This window comes from Malania oleifera, chromosome 3 (assembly GCF_029873635.1).
Source record: "Malania oleifera isolate guangnan ecotype guangnan chromosome 3, ASM2987363v1, whole genome shotgun sequence".
Taxonomy (NCBI): domain Eukaryota; kingdom Viridiplantae; phylum Streptophyta; class Magnoliopsida; order Santalales; family Ximeniaceae; genus Malania; species Malania oleifera.
The window spans coordinates 1,378,182-1,404,151 of record NC_080419.1 but is presented as its reverse complement, the minus strand read 5'-3'; the positions used below and the strand labels follow the sequence as shown (position 1 = coordinate 1,404,151).

Sequence of the window (25,970 nt, the reverse complement as noted above, 5' to 3'; positions counted from 1 at the left end):
CAACTATTCATTTTATTAATTTATTATTATAAACCAATGAGTTGGGAGTCCGTATAAATAATAACAATATGTTTGGGGCCATTTTAGTAATAACGAGATTTTAGGGGCTATTTTGCAAGCAGTAGCTACAGTTGAATTTGAAAATAGGCGGGGTAAAGAGTGCCGTCCACTATATTATCTCCGTCTCTCAGTTTTTTATGCTTTCTTTATGTTTGTCAGTGTCGATTCCCAAAATTAACAAGCATCGATCAGCTCAGCTATGGCGGTCAATCATAAGCTTATCCATCGTCTAGCCTCCGATGAACCCAAAACTCCAGGCTTCCAACAGAACCTCCTCGATTCGTCGGCATTCCTCTACTTAATTCGTGTGTAATGGCTTGAAACCTCCATTTTCCAATCACATTTGCAGACTTCTTTTTTTCATAATTCGAGCTTCAACATGTCGAAAGATGATTCTTCTTCGTCATCTTCTTCTCTTCGGTTCGCCAGTCTAAACCTTTCGAAGAGCACACAGCACGAAGCGAACGAGAACGACTTCGAAAATTGTAAAAATTCCATCCATTTTCCGCCTCCGAGAACGCCACTAAACGCTATTCCAGATCCTTCGCAGTTTCAAAAGAAATCTCGAGAATCTGAATTTGAGTCCGGAGAGAAGTTTGAAGGAGCCAGAGCTGCTCGATCGCCATCTGACAGAAAAATCGAAGCTTTGGATAGTTCGTTATCGGCGAGCAAGGGAATTGGAATTGCGGGAACTCCGACAGTTTTCGGTCGAGGGAGAGCTCACTCTGAGTCGACTTCTGCTCAAAGCACTCCTGCGAGGAGCGCATCAAAAGCTTCGAGTCTTGGAGCTATGGGTGTTTGGAGTGGGCCTAGACCTCCTCAAAACACGGGAACAAAAGGAGGTAGTTCTTTTAGGGTTTCCAGAGGAATTTCAAGTGTAACCTCTGAGCCATCCGTGGAAGTTTCTCATTTTGAGCTGGTGGAAGATCCTTCGTTCTGGATGGATCACAATGTGCAGGTTTGTGTATTTAAAGTTTAACTGGTGCTCATTTTATTTTTTGTTGGCTTATCGGTTTCCTGGAAAATGATGGATGATTTTTGGCTTTAGGTGTTGATACGAATCAGGCCTATAAGTACAGTGGAGAGTGCTTTGCGAGGGTACGGTCGATGTTTGAGACAGGACAGCGCACAGACCTTAGTGTGGCTTGGGCATCCTGAAACCAGATTTACGTTCGATCATATAGCATGTGAAGCAATATCACAGGTGCTATTTAAATAAGAGTGTAAATTATTCTGGATTTTCTTTTACACTTTTTGCTCAAAACCCAACAGTCCCCCTAGTTACATGAATTTGGATTAGTTGAGTGTGCTTTGTGGGATTCACAAAATTAATTCATGAGGATGAATATTTTATTAGAATAATTCGAATCAATTCCTTAACAATGGCCATCAAGTAGTATAGAGGGCTATTAGAGGCACATACCTAAGACTCTCTACACATACTAGATTAAATATGGAAACTCATATAATAAATAGAAAGACTCCTAGGGTTTCCTACACAAGACTAAATATGAAAAATCATATAATAAATAATAGTAAACTTTGTTTAATTCCTACATACATTCATAAAATACATGCACATTTTCATTCATCCGCAGGGCTTATTCAAAAAATTATTAGCTTAGGCTGCCATTTATACCATGACCCTATAGATGCAAACATTCTCTTCTGTATTTCTTTGGAACACATGCTCCTTCCACACAAGTGAAAGAGAATAGCTGTGTATTTTTTGTTGGAAAAAATATTATATATGAACTAATTCCCACAAGTAAATTAATGGAGTAATGCAAATAATAAATAAAAATGAGACACACAAAATTTAACGTGGTTCCCTTAAATGTTGAGGTACATCTACGGGGCACGGCGGTCCAAATCCACTATCACCAAAATGTTGTACAAAGTGGATACAAAAGACATAAGCCTTATAAATACACAAGAGTGTATAAACAAATGTAGCAAGATGGAAAAGCCTGACCAATATTGTGAACAAAGCTCCCAAAAGAACCAACCAAAATAGCACAATCAGAATATCCCAATATGCTAGTAATAATGGTGTGCAGCTGGAGCAGCAGGTTGCTGTAGCAGAAGATGACCCGGCAGCTGGAGAAGACAACCGGCGCAGGCGTGAGGAGCTGGGTGAGGCTTTGTGTATAAAATTAGAATGGATATGGAAGCACTAAGTGGAGCGGCTTGCTATGCTATTATTGTGCCGAAAATCTGAATGGAGGAAAAGATTTGGGGGCGGCCACTTTGTGCTGAGCTGTGCGCATGAAGCGCCGCTTGGGAGAAGCCCAGGAGCAGCTAGGCATGGCAGACAGGCTTCTTGAGAAGCCAAACAACATTAAAAAAAAACTTTCTAATCTCTTGGGCCCCACAAGGAGGGAAACCCAACAAATAATTTCTTATCCAACACATCTTGAATCCAATGATATCTAACATCAATATGTTTTGACTTTGAATGGAAGATAGAATTCTTACTCAAATGAATTGCACTTTGGCTATCACAATAAAGAACATACCTTTCTTGTTCCAAATCCAACTCTTTCAGGAATCTCTTCAACCAAAGCAATTCTTTGCAAGCTTCCATAATGGCAATAAACTCGGCTTCTGTAGTAGATAGAGCAACGCATTTCTGTAATTTAGATTGCCATGCCACAGCTCCCCCTGCAAAAGTCATCAAATAACCCGAAGTGGATTTTCTAGAATCAACATCACTGGCCATGTCGGCATCCGTGAATCCATGGAGCGTAGATTTACCCCATTTTACCGCTAACCAATGCTCCTTTCCCGGATTAGAGAGAAATCGACTAACAACTCCAACGATGTGAGCTAAATCCAGTCTTGTGCAAACCATTGCATACATTAAGGAACCAACAATTGAAACATAAGGAATTTTCTTCATCTCTTCCTTGTCTTTCTCACTTGTAGGACTTTGTTTTGTACTAAGCTTGAAGTGACTAACAAGTGGGCAACCAACAGGTTTTGCTTTATCCATATTAAGCCTCTCAAGCACTTTTTCAATGTAACTTTCTTGAGACTCCCAAATTTGCCATTTTTCACGATCACGAACAATTCTCATGCCAAGAATTTGCTTTGCCGGTCCCAAGTCTTTCATAGTAAAAGACTTGCTCAACTCCAACTTCAACTTGTCAATTTTGGAGAAATCCTATCCTACAATGAGCATATCATCAACATAGAGTAAGAGAATAATATAAGTATCATCCAAAATTTTTTTCACAAACACACAATCATCCGAAGAGGTTTTTGAGTAACCATGATCAATCATGAAAGAATCAAATTTCTTGTACCATCTTCGTGGTGCTTGCTTCAACCCATACAAACTTTTATTTAATTTGCACACAAAATTTTCTTTCCCTTTTTGTTTGAAGCCTTCCGGTTGTTCCATGTAAATTCATTTTCCAAGTCACCATGTAAGAAAGTGGTTTTCACATCTAGTTGCTCAACTTCTAAATTCAAGTATGCTGTCATGCCAAGAATAACCCAAATAAATGACATCTTCACAACCGGTGAGAATATTTCATCAAAGTCAATTCCCTTTTTCTGACCAAAGCCTTTTTACCACAAGTCTAGCCTTGTACCGAAGATTCTTTCCATCATTTTTCAACCTAAACACCCATTTGTTTTTCGAAACTTTCTTTCTAGGAGGAAGTTTAACCAAATCATTAGTGTGATTGTCAACTATAGACTTCATTTCCTCTTGCATAGCCTCCATCCATTCAGCTTTATTTTCATGGTTCATGGCTTCTTGATAGCTTTCGGGCTCCCCTTGATCTGTTAGAGTAACATAGTCACTTGATGGATATTTAGTTGAAGGTCTTGACTCTCTTGAAGACCTTCTCAATCGAGCTTGCTCTTGAACTTGTTGCTCCCCCTCATTTTCATCTTCAACATCACTAAGAATTTCATCATTTACAACATCTTCAAGAGGTGGAAGAACATCTTCCATATTTTCATCATGTGTCGAAGGTGGAGAAGATGACTCTAAGTCAACAAAATCATTCCCATTAGATTGTGGTTGCTCAACGCTGCCAAAATCTTCAATTGTTTGATCTTCAAAAAATACAACATCTCAACTTCTAACAACTTTCTTTTCAATCGGATCCCACAATCTATATCCTAATTCATCATGCCCATAGCCAAGAAAAATACATTGCATTGTCTTGTCATCAAGTTTGAATCTTTCATCTTTTGGAATGTGAACAAATGCACGACAACCAAACACTTTCAAATGATCATAAGTGACATCCTTACCTTTCTAAATTTTTTCAGGAACTTCACTAAGTAAAGGAGTTGAAGGAGACAAATTAATCAAGTCCACTGCCATCCTCATTGCTTCTCCTCAAAATGATTTTGACAACTTCGCATGAGAGAGCATACATCTCATTCTCTCTAGTATGGTGCAGTTCATCCGTTCGGCAACTTCATTTTGTTGAGGGGTTTTCTTGACGGTCTTTTGATGTCAAATGCCTTGGCTTCAAATGGACCAATATACTCTCCACCATTATCCAAGCGCACACATTTCACCTTCTTTCTAGTCTCCCTTTCAACTTTAACCTAAAAATACTTAAACACATCTAAAACTTGATCTTTAGTTTTCAAAGTGTAAGCTCAAACTTTTTTTGAACAATCATCAATAAAAGTAACAAAATAAAGTGCATCACTATGAGATTTAACTTTCAAAGGACCATGTACATCGGAATGTATCAAATCTAGAACATTAGATTTTTTAGTAACAAACTTTGTGCGAAAAGGAGTTCTATGTTGCTTACCGGCCAAACAATAAATACAAGCTTTAAGAGAAGTACCTTTCATTCCGGGTAGAAGCTTCTTTTTGAACAAAAACTGCATTGCTTTTTCATTCATGTGCCCAAGCCGCTTATGCCACAAATCGGTGGAAGAGTGACTCTCAATTGCATTCACAACACAATTACCTATTTTACCTTGCACCATGTATAGTGTACGAGTCTTCTTGCCTTTAGCCACCACCAAATTACCCTCTGTGAGCTTTCATTTTCCATCACCAAAATGGTTGTCAAACCCTTCATCATCAAGCTTTCCGATAGATATCAAATTTAGCCGAATGTCGGTACATGTCTCACATCTTTTAGCATGAATTTGCATCCAAGATTTGTTTCCAAATAAACATTTCCCATGCCAATAATTTTTGACAAACCTTCATGTCCCATCCGAACAACTCCATAATTTCTTTTGGAATAGGAAGTGAAGAATCTCATCGAGAAGTGACATGGAATGACGCACCGAAATCAATAACCCATTCAGTCTCTTGACTTGTCAAATTAATGCAACTTTCATCATAAACAACCATAAGATCACCATCAGATGCAACTGAAGTTGTGTCTTCATACTTTTTCTCAAAAATTTTCTCTTTGTTTTGCTCCTTGAATTTCAATTTTTTACACTCCCACTTCATATGCCCCTTTTTATGACAATAGTGGCACTCAATATCTTTTTTCAAAACTAAGTTGGACCGGCCTCTTGATTTATCATTACGGTGAGAATATTTGCTTTTGCTTCTGCCTCTCCCTTGATTTTCTGTCACAAGTCCCTCTAAATGAGAAGAGCCAATTGATTTTCTTCTAATTTCTTCATTTAACAAACTGCTAGTTACTTGGTTCATAGTAACAATTCCATCGGGAGCCTAATTACTAACTGTCACAACAAAGTCTCTCAACTTTCCGGCAAAGAGCTAAGAAGCATTAAGACCTGCAATTCATCATCAAAAACTATTTTCATAGTAGCAAGTTGATTGATAATATTTTTCATCTCATTCAAATGCTCGGTAATAAGACCGCCATCTTTATATTTCAAGTTTACCAATTTTTGGAAAAGAAAAGCTTTATTTGTAGCTAACTTTCTATCATAAAGACCCTCTAATTTTTTTCATAATTCATGTGCCAAAGTTTCGGTAGAAACATGATGAAAACCACTATCATCAATCCATTGCCGAATAACACCAACGGTTTTCCTATTAAGCCTATTCTGCTCATCATTACTCATGTCTTTAGGCTTTTGGCTATCACCCTCAATAGGTCCATCCAAATCTTTGCAAAATAAAAGATCTTGCATTTTTGTTTTCCAAGTTACCCAATTGCTTCCATTGAAACTAATCATACGACCAACATTACCATCCATGATTTACACAAATCTAATGCGTACAAATAACACGACTCTGATACCACTTGTTGGGAAAAATATTATATATGAACTAATTCCCACTAGTAAATCAATGGAGTAATGCAAATAATAAATAAAAATGAGACACACAAAATTTAACGTGGTTCCCTCAAATGTTGAGGTACTTCCACGGGGCATAGCGGTCCAAATCCACTATCACCAAAATGTTGTACAAAGTGGATACAAAAGACACAAGCCTTACAAATACACAAGAGTGTATAAACAAATGTAGCAAGATGGAAAGACCTCACCAATATTGTGAACAAAGCTCCCAAAAGAACCAACCAAAATAGCACAATCAGAATATCCCAATATGCTGTTAATAATGGTACGCAGCTGGAGCAGCAGGTTGCTGCAGCAGAAGATGACCGGCAGCTGGAGAAGACAACTGGCGCAGGCGTGAGGAGCTGGGTGAGGCTCTGTGTATAAAATCAGAATGGAGATGGAAGCACTAAGTGGAGCAGTTTGCTCTGCTATTATTGTGCCGAAAATCTGAAGGGAGGAAAAGATTTGGGGGTGGCCACTTTGTGCTGAGCTGTGCGCATGAAGCGTCGCCTGGGAGAAGCCCAGGAACAGCTAGGCATGGCAGACAGGCTTCTTGAGAAGCCAAACAACATTAAAAAAAACTTTCTAATCTCTTGGATCCCACAAGGAGGGAAACCCAACATTTTTTCCTCTATGTAAGACTTTTGTGTAATCCCTTAGGATTCTCACCCCTACAACATAGTATGCCACACAGCCCACATTCATATGTTTCATTTTCAAATTTGAAGATAAACAATCTTTTATCTCCATTGTTAACTCCACATTATTCCAAGCCATTAATGTGTCATCTACATATAGCTTCAGCATAATGGATTCCTATGAACCTTTGACATGCACACAGTGATTCTCCTCAATCATCTTAAAAGCATCTACCACTGTCTAAATGATTACTGCAAGCCATATGTGGATGAGCTCTTGTCTTTGGCTATAAGCCAATAGGTTGTTCCAATTTCCAGACAAACTTCCACATTCAGTTTTCTATAGAGAAATGCTGCCTTCGTATCCACTTGACGTAATTCTAAGTCTTAGCAAGATACAATAGCTATAATGCAAATCTCACTACCATGGAAATGTTCTATCATAATCAACACCCTCCATTTTTTGAGTGCATCCTTTTATGGTTTTGCCACCAATTTGGCCTTAAGCTTACCAATGGAGCCATATACTTTTCTTTTTATTTTGAGAACCTTTTTTTTTTTGGTTCCCAATGGCTGTACAACCTTGAGGGAAATGAACTAAGTCATAGACCTTATTGATCCTCACTATGTGTTTTGTCATTTATTTTAGCATCTGTTTCTCAGCAGCAAAGAATGCAAGAGCCTCTTCATAGCTTCAAAGTACTTCTTCTAGGGGAAGCAAGAATCGACTCAAGATGCTCCACTACCTTTTAGGTTGCAAATCATGTTGGATATTGTTCTAGGATGCTAATGCATGATAACATCAACCAGCATTGTATAGGTGTCAACTTTCAATCTCATTTACTATAACCCAGCAATAGCATTCCACACATTTTTGTAGTTTCATCATGTTCAAATTCACCAATATGACCGTTTTGCGTTGAACTTAAACATAGCATGGTGTGCACTGTGATCTTTCTTGATCTTAGCATTATAAGCGTCCTTATCTTATGCAGTTATGCCCCCCAGTGTTACCAACTCACCATCTTTAGATGCCATCCCTTGAGTTAGTCAAAATCTCAATAGCCTCCTGTACTTTTAGAACATATTCTATTTTGTGATGCCAAATATAATAGTTTTTCCATTGAGCTTAGTACCCTTGCTCAACTCAGCCATGATTGTTCTTGTAGACATCATTGCGTTCATGTTTATTCATTCACAACACTAGGATAAAAATGATATAAGCACAAAATAAGAACATGCTTAACAAATGTGGCATTAACATAGATTGAGAAACATTATCCACATGTCAGATCGATTAATTCACTGGGTGCAATAATCATCACCATACCACATGCAGACTTTCAAGTTTCTCATCCATTCAAAGTGCAAATTTTGACATACAATAAAAAAGGAAACTCCACATATAAAACAAAGAGATCAAGAAATAATTCACAATATATATGTGTGTGTTTGTGTGTTTTTGTGTGTGTGTGTGTGTGTGTGTGTGTGTATGTTCTAGTTCTCCTGCCATTAGAAAATGGAATAAAATATAAATGTATGTATACACACACATGTATGTATCTAAATACTCTATGTCATAAATTGATCATGGGATGGAGAATCAATCAATGTTTATATCTGATTGTTCTATACACAAATTTATAATAGATAGAGAATCAACATCCCAAATATGATTAATTATTTTGTTCATAATAGTATAATTTTTGGATTTTTTAGATAAGTCTAACATCCTACACAGCAAAAATTTCTAGAAATTGAGAAAATTGAAGGATCCTCATACTTAAGAACCCTTTGATTCCAGAAACGTGTCTAAAAAGGAAAAGCAACACCATTCATCACAGGTTACACATTTAATTTTTAACAAGAAATACAGATAATTTTTTATACTATAATTTCAATACTCATAATCTGGGAATTGTAAGAACTATTGGCGAATTAGAGGCATAGACAACATTTGACATGTGGTTCGACATGCAATGAGCAGAATTTCTTCAAATATTAATTTAAAAATTAATTATAGATTTTGGAAACAAGTCAATAAGTTTTGAAGCCAATGTTGGAAATAACTCACAACATGCATCTTAATTAATCATAAAATACATACCCCTTCGTTTGGCATACAAGTTTAAGTTGCAGCTGAAAGAATCTTAACTTGAATCACACGAACCTTCAAGGTTGGGATATTACTAATAAAAAGTGAATTGCCCATAATTCCCACAGCACAAGCACACCTTTAAGCAAAGGCAACTGTTCTCTTTCACTTGCATGGAAGGATGTGTCCAAATAGATATAGAAGAGAATGTTTTGCATCTATATTTATATGCTTATGATAAGAGCCTTGACTCTTCAACTTACCATGTATGCACATTGCAAGTGTATGCTTGTTTTGGGTTTAAGCTTAATACATGAATGTACACAGGTCGCATTTTTGGGTTTCCAACTCACCCAACATCTAATACCTTTTTCAGTTATATAGTTTGTTGGATTCTTATAGGTTTTGCTCGAGTTTATGTGCAGGAAAAGCTCTTTCGGGTTGTAGGACTGCCCATGGTGGAGAATTGCATGTCTGGGTATAATAGCTGTATGTTTGCCTATGGTCAGGTATGTAGTATGTACTGCTACAAATTGTGTTGTTCTTTAGTATAATGTATGGCGGCAAAGACAACTTTAGGGGTCTTCCTGCAGACGGGTAGTGGCAAGACGCATACTATGATGGGAGAGATACAAGAGATGGAGGACAAACTCACAGAGAATTGTGGGATAACTCCGCGTATTTTTGAATACTTATTTACAAGGATTAAAGCTGTAAGATACCTAAAATTTTCCCTGATTTGCATTACTTTATCATTGATAGTTATTTGATATCAGCTTCTTTTCTGCCGTGCCCTCTCTGGCAAATATTGTTTGTGCAGGAAGAGGAAAACCGGAGGGATGAAAATCTGAAGTTCAGTTGCAAGTGTTCCTTTCTACAGATATACAATGAACAAATAACTGATCTCCTGGAGCCTTCATCCACTAATTTGCAAGTAATTCAAGTTTTAATTTGGTTCATGGTGTGCATGTTTACTGTGCATTTCTGTGTAAATGGGTGCAAACCTGATTTGCCTCTTGTAGCTTAGAGAAGATTTGAAGAAAGGAGTGTATGTTGAAAACCTCACTGAATACAGGGTTGCAACTGTTAATGATGTTGTCAAGCTTCTGTTACAGGTGGGACTTGATGATGAAATTTTGTGCTTTATTACCAATTTTTCATTGCGTTAGAATTTGAACGTGACTGGTATAGTTTCATCCTACGCAGGGTGCTGCAAACAGAAAAATGGCAGCAACTAATATGAACAGCGAGAGCAGCCGGTCCCACAGTGTTTTTACATGTATTATTGAAAGCCAGTGGGAGAAAGATTCCATGACTCACTTAAGATTTGGGAGGTTAAATTTAGTAGATCTAGCTGGATCTGAAAGGTAGCTATTACTTTTACTGCAGCTACTGGATGCTCTTTATCTTCAATGACGGACTCACCTTGTTGATATATTTAGGCAAAAGAGCTCTGGTGCAGAAGGTGATCGTTTGAAAGAAGCAGCAAATATAAACAAATCCTTATCAACACTCAGGTAATCGGATGATTTGTACTTAGTTTGGTTTTTTTTGAACAAACTGCTCTTCCCCTCAATTTTTGCCCATGTTTTTGTTTTTTTGTTTTCAATATTGCATTAGAGTTCCCAATCTTTTAATTGGTCACTTTTAATGTAACAAAATTCCATGCCTTCAGTCTGGTGATTATGTCTCTGGTGGATTTAGCACATGGGAGGCACAGGCATGTCCCCTACAGAGATTCTAGGCTGACTTTTCTCCTTCAGGTTCATTAATTAAAATATTTAAAGCAAGACATTCTTCTTGATAGCATACTTCAGACCTGCAGTGCATTTCCTTGTAAAGAATCAGTTAAGTTGTTTATCTTTGTTGTATTCAGGACTCTCTGGGTGGAAACTCTAAAACTACAATTATTGCAAACGTCAGCCCATCTACTTGGTCAGTTGATATTTTTGGTGCACAATTCTACTTATTCTAAATATTATTTGTTATGTAGTGTCTTTAATTAATTTGTTTGTTCTCTCTCCTTCCTTTTGCAGCTCTGCAAACGAAACACTAAGTACCTTGAAGTTTGCCCAGCGTGCCAAACTTATTCAAAACAATGTACTTATTTTGGACTCATATATACATATACGTGTGTCAGTGTGTAAGAGTGTGCATACCTGTGCGCGTGCCAATATTGTGGGCGTGCCTATCCAATGGCAGTGTTATGCTAGTCCTTGGAAGTTTATTTCTCTGGTTAATCACTTCTTTTATCCTCTTTACCTATTTTTGAGTAGTAAATGGGAATCTTATTTGGTTTTGGGAGGATGTTGGGTGGGTGAGGTTTCATTAGAATCTTGGGTCCCTTTTGTTTTGCTTTTTATTCTTTTTATGGGGCTCTCTCTCTCTCTCTCTCTCTCTCTCTCTCTCTCTCTCGGGATTTTCATGTTTTTTTTTTAAATCTCTATGAGAGAGATGTTGATGAAATGACCATTTTGCTGAGAGTGCTAGAGTCTTTTCTTCCTCGAATAGGTAGTCATCTGAATATTGAGATTGGGGATTCTTCTAGTTCATTTTCCACAAAATCTTTTCTTTCCCAGTTGTTGAAAATGCTAAGCACTTCTTATTTTCCTTTGAACCATTTTATTTCGAAGGCTAAGGTTCCTCTCAAGATCAGGGCTTTTACATTTACTTTGGCTCTTAATAGGTTCAATACTAATGATTTGCTGAAGGTGAGAAGGCCTTACAAGGCCGTGTTATGTGTTTGGAGGTGAGTGAGACCAATGACCACTTGTTTCTCCATTGTTGGGTGGCTAGGCAGCTTTGGGCTTATTTATTGTCAGTTTTTGAGGACACTTTAGTGTTGCCCACAGACTGTTGATGCTTTCTTCTTGTAGTATAGAGGTTTTGGGAGGATTAAGAGTGGAAAAATTTTTATGAAGAAGTGCGGTTTTTGCCCTTTTCTGGACCTCATGGATTGAAAGGAATGCAAGGATTTTCAATGGTAAAACAAAATCCCTTGCATATTCTTTGAGATACAGTTATTTTCCTGGCTTCTTTTTGGGATCATTCTTTGGGCTTCTTTCAGGGTATTTGTGGTCAGATTTTCAGTGGGATTGGAAAGGGGCTCTGGCTTAATTTTTTTGTTTTTGTTTTTTATGCTTTTGCTTTTATAAGGAGGATATCTTATCCTCCCTTTTCTTTAATTTTCTCTCTCTTCTAGTAATTTAATTTCTTCTCTTTCTCTCTCTCTCTCTCTCTCTCTCTCTCTCTCTCTCTCTCTCTCTCTCTATAATATTTGATTATTTTTTGTTTTGTTCTATAGGCTAAAGTGAATGAAGATGCTTCAGGTGATGTAACAGCATTGCAGCAGCAAATTCAACAGTTAAAGGTATGAATTAGTTGTGATTTTGGATATTTGATTTTGGACTATTGAGAAGCTTGTAGAATAGAGGCATTAATTGAAGTCAAACAGGATCAGTTGTCATTTTTTATGAAGCATCACAACCTTTCGACGTCACATTGTATGCCCCAAATTGAAGAACCTAGATTGAGTGCTTTTCTGGAAGAATATGGTTCTTCAGCAGAAGAATTAGTGCTTGATAGCCGTAGCATATCAAGTGTTGAAAACGAGAAGGTAACCTTTCTGTACTCATTAGAAGTTGTTTGCTCCTGTTCTTATAGTTTCATGATGCTATCATAGGCAGTATATGGCAATATATGTACCAAACATATTGCAGATAAAATGCATGGAAGCTAATTTAGTTGGGGCCTTGAGGAGAGAGAAAATGGCTGAAGCCACTGTCCGAAAGTTGGAGGCTGAAATTGCGCACATAAACTACTTGGTATGTTTGGTATATGAAGAAGTTCTATTTTCCTCCAGCATATTCTGAAAAGTTTTTTAGCCAATAGTGGGATTCATACTGTCAGTTGCTCAATTGTTTTTTTAATAGAAAAAAAAATTCATTAATAGGAAGAGAATTTACAAGGGGGGAGAATAATACTTCTCCCAAAAAAATATGAAACCAGAAAAAAACTGAAACAGCAAAAAACTGAAATCAATCCAATCAATTCTTCCAATCCCTATTTAAATCCTGAAAGCTAGCTTCTCCAAAAATTTCAAGCCTGGTACACCATAAAGAAATCAATTGCTCAAATTTGCAGAGGATTTTTGTGTGTAATGGTGTAAGTTACTTCTGAATATTCTCTTGCAGGCTCAACAAAGGGAAGAAAATGCTCAAAGGACCAAAATGATGTTAAGGTTCCGTGAGGAGAAAATTAAGAGGCTTGAATCATTTGCAGATGGCTCAATATCAGCCGACAAATATCTCATGGATGAAAATAATGCCTTATTGGAAGAGATTCAGCTACTGAAAGCAAGGATTGATAGAAGTCCAGAACTGATCCGATTTGCATTAGAGAATATGAGGCTTCTCCAGCAGTTACAAATGTATATCTTTTGGATAATTTGTTGATGCAATAGCACTTTAGACATGATCTCTATGTCCCCTTTCTGGGTCCTGATGACTCATTTCGCATCATTGTTCATCTCAGGTTTCAAGATTTCTATGAACAAGGAGAACGAGAAACATTGGTTGCTGAGGTTTCAGAATTGCGTGACCAGGTTTTTGAATATGTTCTTGTCTTCTTTGTCTTCATCATAATTCTAAATTTGGTCTCACTGAGCTCATGGTGGCTTTTTTTCTTAACACATTTTATGTGCAGCTTCTGGAGACTCTTGAAGGAAATCATGAGCTCCTTAAATTTCCCTTAACAAAAGAAGATCAGGTTTGGAATGCATATTGGATAATTCTGTAGCGTAATTGTGTTATATATGCCGTTTTTAATCTATTTACTTTTCTAAAGCACAGGATAATGCCACTGTAAAGGACTTGGAAGATTGCAGGATTATGAATTCCCAACTGATTAGGTATTTTTCCTTTTACTGCTTTGTTTTTGGCTCATTTCTTTGAGTGCCAAATGGAATACACTGCCCCTATTACAAGATCTTCTTAATGCAATTTTCTTGCCACCCTCATTGTCTGTTTTGAAGTATTGTTTATTTCTTGCATTTGACTTCATTTTATTAAAAAAGGTATGCGTTCAATCCAAGTATCTAGGATTCCAATAGAATTTGCTTTTGTTCTGGGTAAATATGGGAGATAGCATGCTATTTTGTCTTGTTAGTTAACACAATCCATATTGGTGTTTTAATATAATTTTTGTTGGATCTATTTAGTTGAGTGGACCATTTGAACATCCTGTGTCTATTGTTCCCTTTCATCTGGTTTTCTGTTTAATAAGCTGTTAAAGATGCCATTCTGTCTACTTGTTTTTATTCCAGGCTGTTAAAATAGATTCAGGTGTTCAGGTGTAAGCATTATTATTATGCTGACCAATTGGCATGGATGAACATTTAACTTAAAAATAGTTATTATTAATGTCTGCAGGGAAGTTGATGAATTGCGAGCAGAACTGGGAAAATATTTGAAGCATGGTCAAGCTGCATCTGACTCTGTAAGAATAGCCAACAAACTACTGGAAGAGGAGTTGGTGTTGCCATTTGTGTTTATTTCTTTCATCACTCGCAGGTTACAGATTCATTATCCAAGGATCATGAGGAATGCAAGCAAACAGACAAATGCTCGTTGGTGAGAACATGCAGAAACTAGTTTTATGCCTAATTTTGTATATTAATGCCTGCATTTCTTGCACAGTTGCACAGGATTCTGTTAGTATTTTCTATTGCATTTACCACCATGTTTGCGACACGTCTAAACTAAGCAGGCTTATTATGTTATCTCGTTCATCACATCAAATTGCCTTAGTATTTACTACCATGTTGGCAACTTTCATTTGTTGGTTTTTTTGTCTTTGTTTGGGAATTTTAAAAAAAAAATGAGGTTCAATGGAAACAATTTGTATGCTCATAAATAAATTTTTCATAAATATGTCTGTTTTATTGGGATAATCAGTTTTAATTATGTTATTCAATTTCTTATATAATTAAATAAAAAAGCTAAAAATCTCTGAATAGGAAAAGTGGACTAGAATTATGGTCCATCATTTTTTTTTTTTTGAGTTACCTTCATAACTAAATATGTCTTCATAGGTTCAGACCATATCAATCAGAAGTGGCTGGGGAGAGGAGGCAGATACTGAGGTTCTAAAAAATAAAAATGACCAAGAGATGGATGATCCCTTAGTTTTCCATCCTAGTGACTCTCAGAAAGAGCTGATGGATGCCAGATTGTTACCTGAAACAAAGGAATCTAAGCATACTCACCTAAGTGAAGAGCCGCAAATTATGGAGGAATATCACAGAAAAAAGGAAATATTAGTCAACAGGGGCATGGGAGAGAGGCAATCTGTTCTTAGTTTTGTAAGTCACTCTTTAGAAAAAGGTGATATGGAACATGAAAACATGCGCCTGTTGGAGGGCAGTGAAGACATTTCCCAAATGGCTTTGCAAGAGAAATTGAACAGGATGAGCGAAGACCTTAAGGAGGCCCAATTACTTATTCGCCATTATCAAGAGGATCACGCAGCACAATTATCTCACCGGCAACAGGTTGAATTAGTCAGCGAGCAGGTTGAGCTGGAAACAGCTAAGACAATTCTTCACTTGCAGGAAGAGGTTGCTGCACTTCAGCTCGAATTTCACGAAAAATTACATTGCATGGCTCAAGAAAATATGAGATTGAGAAACACTGTAACATCTAAAGAGGATGAAATAAGGGTATTGTGTGCAGAATGGGAAAGGGCAACCTTGGAGCTAACAAGCTTCCTTATTGATGGTTCCAAATCCCTCAAAAAAGCTTCGGGTCAGATAGAAAGTATTGCCTGTTCATTTCCTCAAGCAAATGTTTGGATTGGTGAACATGTTGAAAGGGCTGCCAAGGTTTGCATTGAGAAGGAGAAAACTATTCTACTTCTACAAAGAAGTCTGGAAGATGCACAAAATATGGTACTGGAAATGGAACTCAAGTTTAGCTCCTTGAAGGGAGCGACAGTGGCTTTAACTGAATTTCGGCAGCTAGAAAATGATGAAAACACCAAAGAAGCAGTGAAGCTAACTACCCTATTGAATGAAAAAATAAATATGATTAAGTTGTTAGAGAGTCAACTCAAGTTGAAGGAGGATCGGATTATTGGAGCAGAAAGATGTGCTAATGCTGCATTCCTAGTGGTGAAAAATCTATCTGAATGCCATATGGCTGCTCTCAGAAACAATCCTCCATTGGAAAAACTGATCATTTGCTCTGAAATGGGCAGCCATCATATTTCAGAGCTGAAAGCTGATCCAAATTTTCTCTCAATGGAAGATATTGAAGTTCAACTAGAGTTGGCACACTTGGGAGTGTTGGAGTCTGAGAACGCTATTAGAGTATCGTGTGCAGATGCAGAAATGTATTTATTAGCTGTCCAAACTAAAATTTGTGAAGCTTTGTCTGTACACAGAGAGTTGGTTCAAGAGTTTGCAGAAGACATTCATGAGATGAGGGATAGTCTCAAGAAACTAAAAGAGAAACATAAAAATAGCACAGCTTATTCACTTTCCTTGGAGGCAAATAATATTCCCAAGCTTGAGAATCATCGTTACATGCATTTGCTGCATCAAATAAAAAATGAACTTGCTGAAACAAATGAGAGGTTGAATAGCATTAGAGCTTGCATTAACATGATATTGAAGCAGTACAGCTGCCAAGTAAAGGTTGAAGATTTAGTGGACGCATATGAAGGGAGTGCTGATTGTTTTAGGTCAGGCTCTGATTTGTCAGATGCAAGCATTGCTTCAAACCACAGATCAGACAGACTCACATCTACTTGCTGCCGCATATTCTCTGGAAAAATAAATGAACGAAAATTGGATTTGAAATTTGAAGAAGGCTCAATGCTTCGGGCTAATAATAAAAAACCACAAAGCTCAAAGATGCTTGTAAAAACTTGGACCCATGATGAAACAACAATATTATGCCTGAGGAAGGAACTACAGATGGCATTTTATGCCTTCAAAGAACTATATGTTCAGCTAGATTCACTTGTCAATTTTGAGGAAACTGAAGTTTCTTCTTATGCTGACAATTTGTGTTTCACTGATTCACTTGTATGTGTGAATAACAATCAGCAACACATCCCTAATAAAGGAATTCATCAGCTAATGCCAGGGACCAGTCAAATGCTTCCATCTATTGAGTTGAGGAGGGAAGGAACTGAAGCTGATTTGCATAATAGCAGAGAGGTATGCATGATGCACAATTATTTTAGGTTAGCAGCTTATATTCCAATCATAAATTCCAATGCCTTAATAATAGTATTAATGGTTCTTTTATCTTTTGAAAAAAATATCTGTTTTGAGGAGTATGGAAGTTAATTATTGACCCTTTTCTTTTCTAACGTTCAATGTTTTGATGGGCAGCTAGTTGCTGATGAGAAAGTTAATCACACTAACAGCTTTTTAACCAAATTTGAGGAGGCTCATGTAATCATAAGGGAAGCTGATCTTATGCTAAATGCATTATTAAAAGCAAATGAAAATGCAAAACTGTTGAATGTTATGTGGAAGCAGGAAGGTGAAGAGTTGATGGTAGAGAAAGCAAGCTTGATCAAAGAAGTTGAACAACTTAAATCCTCAGTACAGATGAAAGAAGAAGAGAATAAAATACTGCAGGATCATATCCATTATATATTGGAAGAGATGACAAACTCGATGTCTTTGCTTGAAGGGTATTTGCTTCAAATGCGAAGAGATGTGGAAGAGAGGTTCAAGGTAATATACTCCAATGCTTTATCAATAGGATTAGATGCACTGAATTGCATTTGCAGCTTAAGATCATCAGTGGAAGACATCTGCTCAGAGATTGTGGAGAAGGGTCTTGCTCTATTTGTGTTGTACCACTGCAATGTAGGGAAATTTTCGTGCAAAAGCCCCAGCATTAATGAAGATTCCAGTTTCCTTCAATTTGGAAATCCCGAATGCCATTCAATAAAGAATAATTTGCAAAATAGTTGCTTCTGCTTTGAGGATGACTTCAAGGTCAATGTGGTGGAAGGCATAGAAGGAAGGGACCAGGGTGCCATGGTCAGAAATTTGGAAAAAGGAAAGGATACTCTCATGCATGAAAATTTGTCTCTCAGGGAAGAATTGGAAAGGAAAGAGTTTCTATTGAAGGGTTTGCTTTTTGATTTTAGCTTGTTGCAGGAGTCAACTTCCAACTCGATGGACATCAAAGATGAAACTGAAAAGTTATTTAACACTTTAAGCCAAGCTCAGCATGAACTGGAGAAAAAAACAAGTCAGCTTGCTGATACCCTCCTTCAGCATGAAAAGCTTGAACATCGCCTGGCTGACACTGAAACTGCTCTGTTAACCTCGAATTCTGATCTTCAGCAGGCTAAGGAGAAAATGGATTTTTTGTCAAACCAAAATGCAGAGTTGAGAATGGTTTTAAAAGATCTTTATCTCAAAAAATCAGAAGCTGAAGACCAACTGGAAGAACAAAAGGAGGTTATCAAAGGATTGGAAAAGGAAATTCTTCGTTTGAGTTCTTCAGTTGAGAAAAATGTCCTCTCTTCCACTGAAGACATGAAGGATGATTTAAGAAGGGTTACCAGTGAAAGAAATCGGCTTGTCGAAGAAGTTGGTGCCCTGAATGATAAACTTGATATGGTCTATGCATTAGCTGATGAAAATGAAGCTATTGCTGTTGAAGCTCGTCAGGTATGTATTTGTGATGAAATTTTCCTTAATCCTTTTGATATCAAAGATATTGCATTATTGCTACAAGAAATTCCTGGATAGCATTTTTGTATACTGAAAATTCTTTTAATATATCTAGGAATCGGAGGCAAGTAAATTATATGCTGAACAGAAGGAAGAAGAAGTTAAGATTTTGGAGCGTTCTGTCGAGGAACTTGAGTTTACCATAAATGTATTGGAGAAAAAGGTTAGTTTCTTCTGCATGTATAGTTCTCAAGCTTATGGAAGACAAAAAATTTTGATTGTTTTGCAATTTTGATTTCACACACTCTAAACACATTAAATGACTCAGCATGAAATTATATGTTATTTCAGTGTGTGAATTTCTGAGGTATTTTTGGCTTCTTTGCTCCTGACCTGCAATTATTTTTCCTTCTCTTTTGTTGAAACTGAATGAGCATATTCCTCTCCTAGGTGTGTGAAATGAATGGAGAGGTTGACAGGCACCAGCTAATAAGAGATTCATTAGAACAGGAGATCCAATCTCTGAGACAAAGATTGTTATCAGTTGAATACTTCGCTGAAAATATAGATTCAGAAAATTTAAATGCTGAAGAAATCGATCATCAAATATCAAGGTTAGAAATTTCTCTAGTTTTCCTGATTTATTTATTTATATTTCCTCACTTCTTGAAATTGAAAGAGATGGTTCTGATTCAGGAAGCTGCATAGTAAATTGCTGGAACTTGATGAGGCACATGATCGGATAAGAGTTCTTGAGGAGGAAAGGGTGGAACAAGCTAAAGAGGTACATCCATAAGTTGCTTTGTTTTCTTTTAATTATTTTTAAATATCTTCACTCATGGTATTGAACCATTGTGAATCTGTGATACCATCTGGCTTGTTCTAATGACACAATGCCCATGTTCTGTAGATCAAACAATGTAAAGATTACATCTCCGAACTTGTCGTGCATGCTGAAGCCCAGGCATCACAGTACCAACAAAAGGTATAAAATAGATATTGAGGCTCGGTTTTGTCCTAATTTGGATTCAAAGACTGTAGAAAAAGGATGCTCTAGATGATGGGTCCCTATAGTCTTATTTAGGATCTTCAGAAAGAATGTTAGGATCTGTCATTCTGTAAGTCCTACAGCTTCCCAAACATCTGGTTCACTTTCTGGTTAGAAAATCATCAAAGATCTCTGTTGGGGCTTCTGTGCATGACTGATGGTGGGAACTGATGTCTTTGGGTTATGCTTGAAATATTGTGCTTGAGTTTTTGTTTATTTACTTTTTTTACTATGACTATGGTTGGGAAATGGGAGCTTGTGAAGCCAATTCAGATCCAGTGCAACAATTAGGTATAAGTACCACACACTTCCCTCCAAAGGGGTATTTCTCAAGAGAAGCGGTGGGAACTTTTAAACAACTGCCCCTGCAAATGACTGATATGAGACAAAAGCCCATTCATTTCTTTTGCTCAAGAAAAGTAAGGGAATGGTAAAATATTAAATCAATTTAGAATTTGGGCAACAAGTGGGTAAGCACAGTAAACACTTTCTTTAAAAGGGCTTACCTTCTGGAAGGGGTGGTGAGAGCTGAAAACCACATGAATACCTCAATAAGCAGCTGATGTGGGGACATGCTGCATCTTTCTTTTGCCAAGAGCTAATGTAGAGAAATAGAAGGGAAGCTTTGGGCAAAGGTAGAGTTGTCTCTGTGTGACCTGGAGGTCACGGGGTTGAGTTGTGGAAACAGTCTCTTGCAAAAATGCAAGGTAAGAATGCAGACCTTAGACCTATCATGGTCTGACCCTTCCTTGGAACCCACATACATGGGAGCTTTGTACACCAGGCTGCCCTTTTAGTATAGGGAAATAGGGAAGGAATAGGTCAGCATAGAATCAGGACAAGTATGGATTTACATTATTCCTTAATTACTATTCTCGCCTTTTTAACAGTACAAGACCTTGGAAGCCATGTTTCGTGAAGTGAAAACACATTTAGCAACCTCAACTTCTACACAACCAAAGGATAAAACTGACAAAAGCATGAGGACAAGGGGTTCCAGTTCGCCATTCAGATGCATTGCAAGTTTAGTTCAGCAGATGAACTTGGAACAGGATCAGGAGTTGACAATGGCCAGGGTTCGTGTAGAAGGGCTAGAGTCATTAGTAGCTAGCCGGCAGAAAGAGGTACTGCTTGCAAAGATGACCTTGCTGGAGAGGTTGCAAGTTGATTTACTTTATTTGCATTCACAACAATGATGATTTTGTTCTATAACAGCATTTCAAAGTTGTCCCCTTCCAGTAATTTTCCTGTTAAAATTATTGTCTATATTCATCTTATCCTCCTAGAAAATCCTCACTTTCAGTTGAAGATGTATTAATTGCTATCCTTGATCCTCAATTTCCCCTCCTTAATACATGAGGCTGCACTGATTTGCTCTCTCATGCATACACTGTACGGTTACCTAATGCACACAGATGAATGTATGAGTGCTTATTACAAATTTCTGAAATGATCCATGTTCTATCAGATATGTATGCTGAACACTAGGCTGGCTGCAGCAGAAAGCATGACACATGATGTTATTCGGGATTTGCTTGGTGTCAAGTTAGACATGACCAACTATGCAGTGAGTTCCAGTCTACCATCAATCCCAGATTTTCAATCAAATTTCACCTCACTTGTGCACATGTTTCTGTTTGGCATATTGTAGAATTTGATAGACCAACACCAGGTTCAAAAATTCATGGAGGCAGCTCAGCAGCAAACAGAAGAGTCCCTTGCAAAGGTTGTGATTATGCACTTGTTTTAATTTGACATTTATTTGATACAATTGTACTTCTAATGCATATACTTACCTTGAATTAGGAGCAAGAGATTCACATGCTGAGGGAGCAAATTAAGGATTTGAATGAGGAGAGAGAGAGGTCCGTTCCACCCCCTTTGATTACATTCATGGATTGAGTTTATTCCAAGGTTTTAGATTTCACTTTTGACTACAATTTTGAGGCTTTAAAATGCAGAAATTTCGATTTAGATTGTAAAAAATGATGGAAATTAGAATAAAACATGCAATTTTTACTGAACTTCAGGAATTGTTAATAGACATGACAATGAATGATTTAGAACTGAAAAATCATAAATTAGTAGAAATGACAAGCATATGCTGTATAAAATGCAATAATTGTAACATTATAAGCAGAACAAATACTTATAATATAATGTTGCATTTGGGAACATGAATTTGGGCTTGTGAATTTTAAACTATATGAATTTGGAAAAAAAACCTATAATTAATATATTTTTGTGTTTGGGAACATAAATTTGGGATTATAAAATTGAAACTATGTAAATTTTGAAAAATGTCCAGACAATTTTTTATTAAAATTTTTTAAAAAATTTACACAATATCAAATTTACAATCCCAAACTTGTATTCCCAAATCCCCAACTGCGCATAAGTGAATTCCTAAACCAAATGAACATTAGTTTATATACAAAAGTTAAAATTGAGGAAAAAGGACAAGGAAATTGAAGACACGGTTCATTAGAACTATTTTCTACAGATATAGTGTATGTTCTATTAGCATTAAAATACAGGAAAGTTAGTTAAAATGAAGCCAAATCTTAAAATTGAGGAAAAAGAAAAACACTGAATTAGAAAGAAATTGTAGTGCATTTAATTTAGTTATGGAACTCACCAAACAATTCCAAGCAATTGAATAGAGATGTGGCAATGTGTTCTAGTGAGGAAGGTGCTCATGAAGGTTGTGCTGTGTGACCACTATTTGAATTCTGAACAGCTCCAACTTCACTATCTCCAATAAGAAACTTGAATAATCATTACAATGTGATTCATCTACCTTGAAAGTTTTCTATGCCATAAATACATTCGGATGATATCCATCTAATTTCTGAATTGAATACTCTTTAATAGTTTATCAACTGAAATGGGATATTATTTGATAGCACCATCCTCAGACGAAATATAATATTAATAATGTGGCTTACATCTTAATCTTGCGCCAATAGTTTATCAACTGAAATGGGATATTATTTGATAGCACCATCCTCAGACGAAATATAATATTAATAATGTGGCTTACATCTTAATCTTGCGCCAACATAACTACATGTTTGCACATTTCTTGTTTCTGTAGTTGCCATTTGGAGATAAATAAAAAACATGCCAACTTGCTTTCTGCCCAAATAACCATTCAGCAATTTGAAGAACGTGATCAGTTGCTCACCGCACAGAATGAAATGCTGAAGGTGGATTATTTCTTGGGCTGTTCAAGCTTGACCCTGAACTATTTTTCCATACTCTCTCTGTTTTCCTACTTAAGTTATTTCGACTATATTCCTATAGATGGACAAGACCAACGTGACAAGAAGGGTTGCAGAGCTGGATGAGATGGTGAAGAAACTTCTTGAAATGCAAAATGCAAAACATTCTGATCAAATGCCGGAGAGGATGAAGGTATAATTTTGCATGCCTCTATTTATTTCTCTATGATAGCTTTTCATTCATCATTTTCCAAAGTTCTGTTTGTCCAACAGGAGCAGCAGGGGTTTTTAAGGGTGGGTGATGCTGATCTCACCAACAAGCTTGCACATTCAGAAAAGCTCCTCTCTATTGTGAACAGTGAGCTTGCACGGTACACATCTGGTGGCATTCATCCACGGAACAAAACTGATGAACATGCCTTTGAAACAAAATACCGTAAGTTTTTAATCAAGAATTGTGCATGAATCTTATGCATTCAAAACAGATATAAGTGTTAGATTACCAATTTACCAACAATGTATATCAAGCTTTAACACTCTCCCGCACATGCAGCCCAAAAGTATATCGAGGGATAAACACACAATAAATAACACCCATGATAGGGAACACAATAATTTTTTTAAACACCATAGAATAAACGCGGGCAACAAGACTAGAACCCACAAACTCCTAGTAACCAGCTCAGATACCATGTTAGATTACCACTTTACCTAAAAGCTTAAGCTATTAAGTTGTGAGCCAACAATGTATATCAAGCTTTAACAATAAGCAAATTGGATTCTTGATCCGATCAACTTATGAATGTATGATGATGGCCAGCAGGAAACAGGAAATCAAAGTTGATACCCTAGAAGGTCTCATACCAAAGCAGCTTGTTGAGGCCCATGTTTGTTGAAGCAATGGTACCTTACATGTTGCATATTATTTGATGTCTTTGTGACAACAGCAAAATGATCTTGGCAAAGAGCATCTATATGGCTTATATTTGGTGTTCAAGGTTGCAGCATGAAATTAAGGGAAAGGTAATTGCACATTACTTGTGTTATCTGCATGTGTTTAATGCTTTATTACATGCATATGTTTTAAAAATTAGGTTTTAGCAATGGATGAATTAGTCTAGCATGGATCTAACAGTCCATTTTGTTGGAGAGAAGAAGTGAAGAGAATTATGGGGGATATTCTCATAAGTGAACACCCAAATAGGAGAAAGTGTGGGGAATTTGTTGTTAATTCCCAACAACTGGTATCAGAGCCCATGGTTCAAGATTCTCCTCGGGATGTCGGGTATGTGGCTGATTTGGAGCCCGATGTGTGAGGGGGAGATTTTTGGGGTTATCTCACATCGGTTATGGAAGAGGTTGGTGGTCAGTTATTATGTGTGAGGGAAAGCCTCACCCCATGAGCTAGCTTTGGGATTGAGAAGGGCCAAGACCACCCAACATAATTGACTTCTGTTTTCTTCCCTTATGTTTGTGTCCATTCTCTCTCTCTCTCTCTCTCTCTCTCTCTCTCTCTCTCTCTCTCTCTCACGTTGAACAGATAACTAGCTTCTCCTATAAATTTCTTTTTCTTTTCTCTTCTCTCCAAACAACAAAGGGATGGTGAATGTCCAAGGCAGCAAATAATACGTGAAGCATATAATAGCATTTACTGGTGATTGCTGGATATTTTTCTGTTCTATTTCTACGCAGATGCTTTATTGGGACCCTAACATGTTTCCTACAATGTGCCACAGGACATTCCCTTCCGAAGGTCTAGAAGCTGTGAATATCATTATTTGTCTTCTGTTTTGCACTGTGGCGAAGGGATGCCAAGTCATTTTTAAAAAATTTTTTGAATAAAGTTTTTTTGGGTTATCTATTGTTGATTGTTTCATATTTGTTGATGATTGTCAAGTTATGAACCTTTGTCCAGTTTGGAAGTGGCCTTTTTTCCCTTGTAAATCAATTTGCTCCATCCATCTTTTAACCATTGCTATGGCATACATTCGAGTCGAGTGTGTATACATATATGCATATTCTTTACTTTGATTTGTTCGTCAAGTCTATTACCAGCGCATTATGATGATTTTTTTTTTGCATGAAATTTGATTAAATTGCAGAATTTTTTGAATGGATTTTATTGATTACAATTGGTATCTTTTATTTGCTTAGCTTCCGGAAAATGCAAGTTGTGTTTTGAAATGATGCCCAAAATTGATGGGCAAATCACTCATTGACACAATCCATTTAACAATAAAAGAGGCTGCCAAAAAAACAAACCAACAAATATAAGGCTGTAAAACAGAGTATGGCCTGAGCTGAGGAGTGAAAAATATGATTAAAAGACAGCAATATTTGCTCAGCCAAGGATTGGAAAGAAAAAAAAAAAAAAGCTGTTTGCTTTCTAGGTTGATATCCTTCTCCCTGCTTTATGAAAATTATGAATATGAAGTCGGGGAGCCTGCACTGCAGGTACCATGGATCCTCCGACTTTGGTTGCCTTCTCAAGTCTCTGTTGCCTGTTGGTTGTGATGAACCTCAACAATGCTCAACAAGTTACTGTTTGGTTGCCAGAGACGCAAATAATTAAAAAAATGAATCAAGATTTCTAACTTCTATTGCCTATTTCTTTCCAATAACATTCCTTTCAGTTTTCTTTCCCTGTTCTCAACTCTGTCAATACCTACAGATAGCATACAGACTGCAAATTTCAGAGCATCGCCCATCAGTGCCAAAACCAAAATCCATAGGGATGAATGGTTGTCTCGATTGCTTCCCATTTGTTCAGAACTTTCCATACAAATACAAAAACCTTTGCAGCTAGGTCAACAGATACCCCAGATTTATCTATATTTACCTCAAAATAGAACATATAAAAAATGAAAATCATAATATATGACAATATCTTACAGAACATGCATTTTTTTATAAACGAATGATCATACAAAATTTTTTATTT

General features: G+C 36.9%; 1 protein-coding gene across 3 annotated transcripts; it reads left to right on the top strand.

The window, feature by feature from the left end:
* Window positions 1–208: 208 nt before the first annotated feature.
* Window positions 209–25,073, top strand: LOC131151685 (kinesin-like protein KIN-12C). 3 transcript variants are annotated; one of them, XM_058103029.1, is made up of 35 exons: window positions 209–1,018; window positions 1,109–1,264; window positions 9,480–9,563; window positions 9,648–9,767; window positions 9,875–9,988; window positions 10,077–10,169; window positions 10,261–10,421; window positions 10,497–10,571; window positions 10,730–10,817; window positions 10,931–10,989; window positions 11,091–11,154; window positions 12,359–12,424; window positions 12,509–12,670; window positions 12,774–12,878; window positions 13,248–13,483; window positions 13,588–13,657; window positions 13,759–13,821; window positions 13,905–13,963; window positions 14,484–14,550; window positions 14,625–14,684; window positions 15,152–17,275; window positions 17,453–18,754; window positions 18,873–18,980; window positions 19,208–19,371; window positions 19,454–19,541; window positions 19,668–19,742; window positions 20,696–20,929; window positions 21,274–21,372; window positions 21,457–21,531; window positions 21,612–21,670; window positions 22,903–23,014; window positions 23,112–23,222; window positions 23,303–23,465; window positions 23,850–24,052; window positions 24,766–25,073. In XM_058103029.1, the coding sequence occupies exons 1-34, from the start codon at window positions 440–442 to the stop codon at window positions 23,879–23,881; spliced, it is 7,227 nt and encodes a 2,408-aa protein (XP_057959012.1). In that variant the 5' UTR covers window positions 209–439; the 3' UTR covers window positions 23,882–24,052; window positions 24,766–25,073. The 3 variants fall into 3 exon arrangements, with proteins under 3 accessions (XP_057959012.1, XP_057959010.1, XP_057959011.1); XM_058103027.1 differs by having other exon boundaries at window positions 15,146–17,275; XM_058103028.1 differs by having other exon boundaries at window positions 236–1,018; window positions 15,146–17,275; window positions 23,853–24,052.
* Window positions 25,074–25,970: the final 897 nt, after the last annotated feature.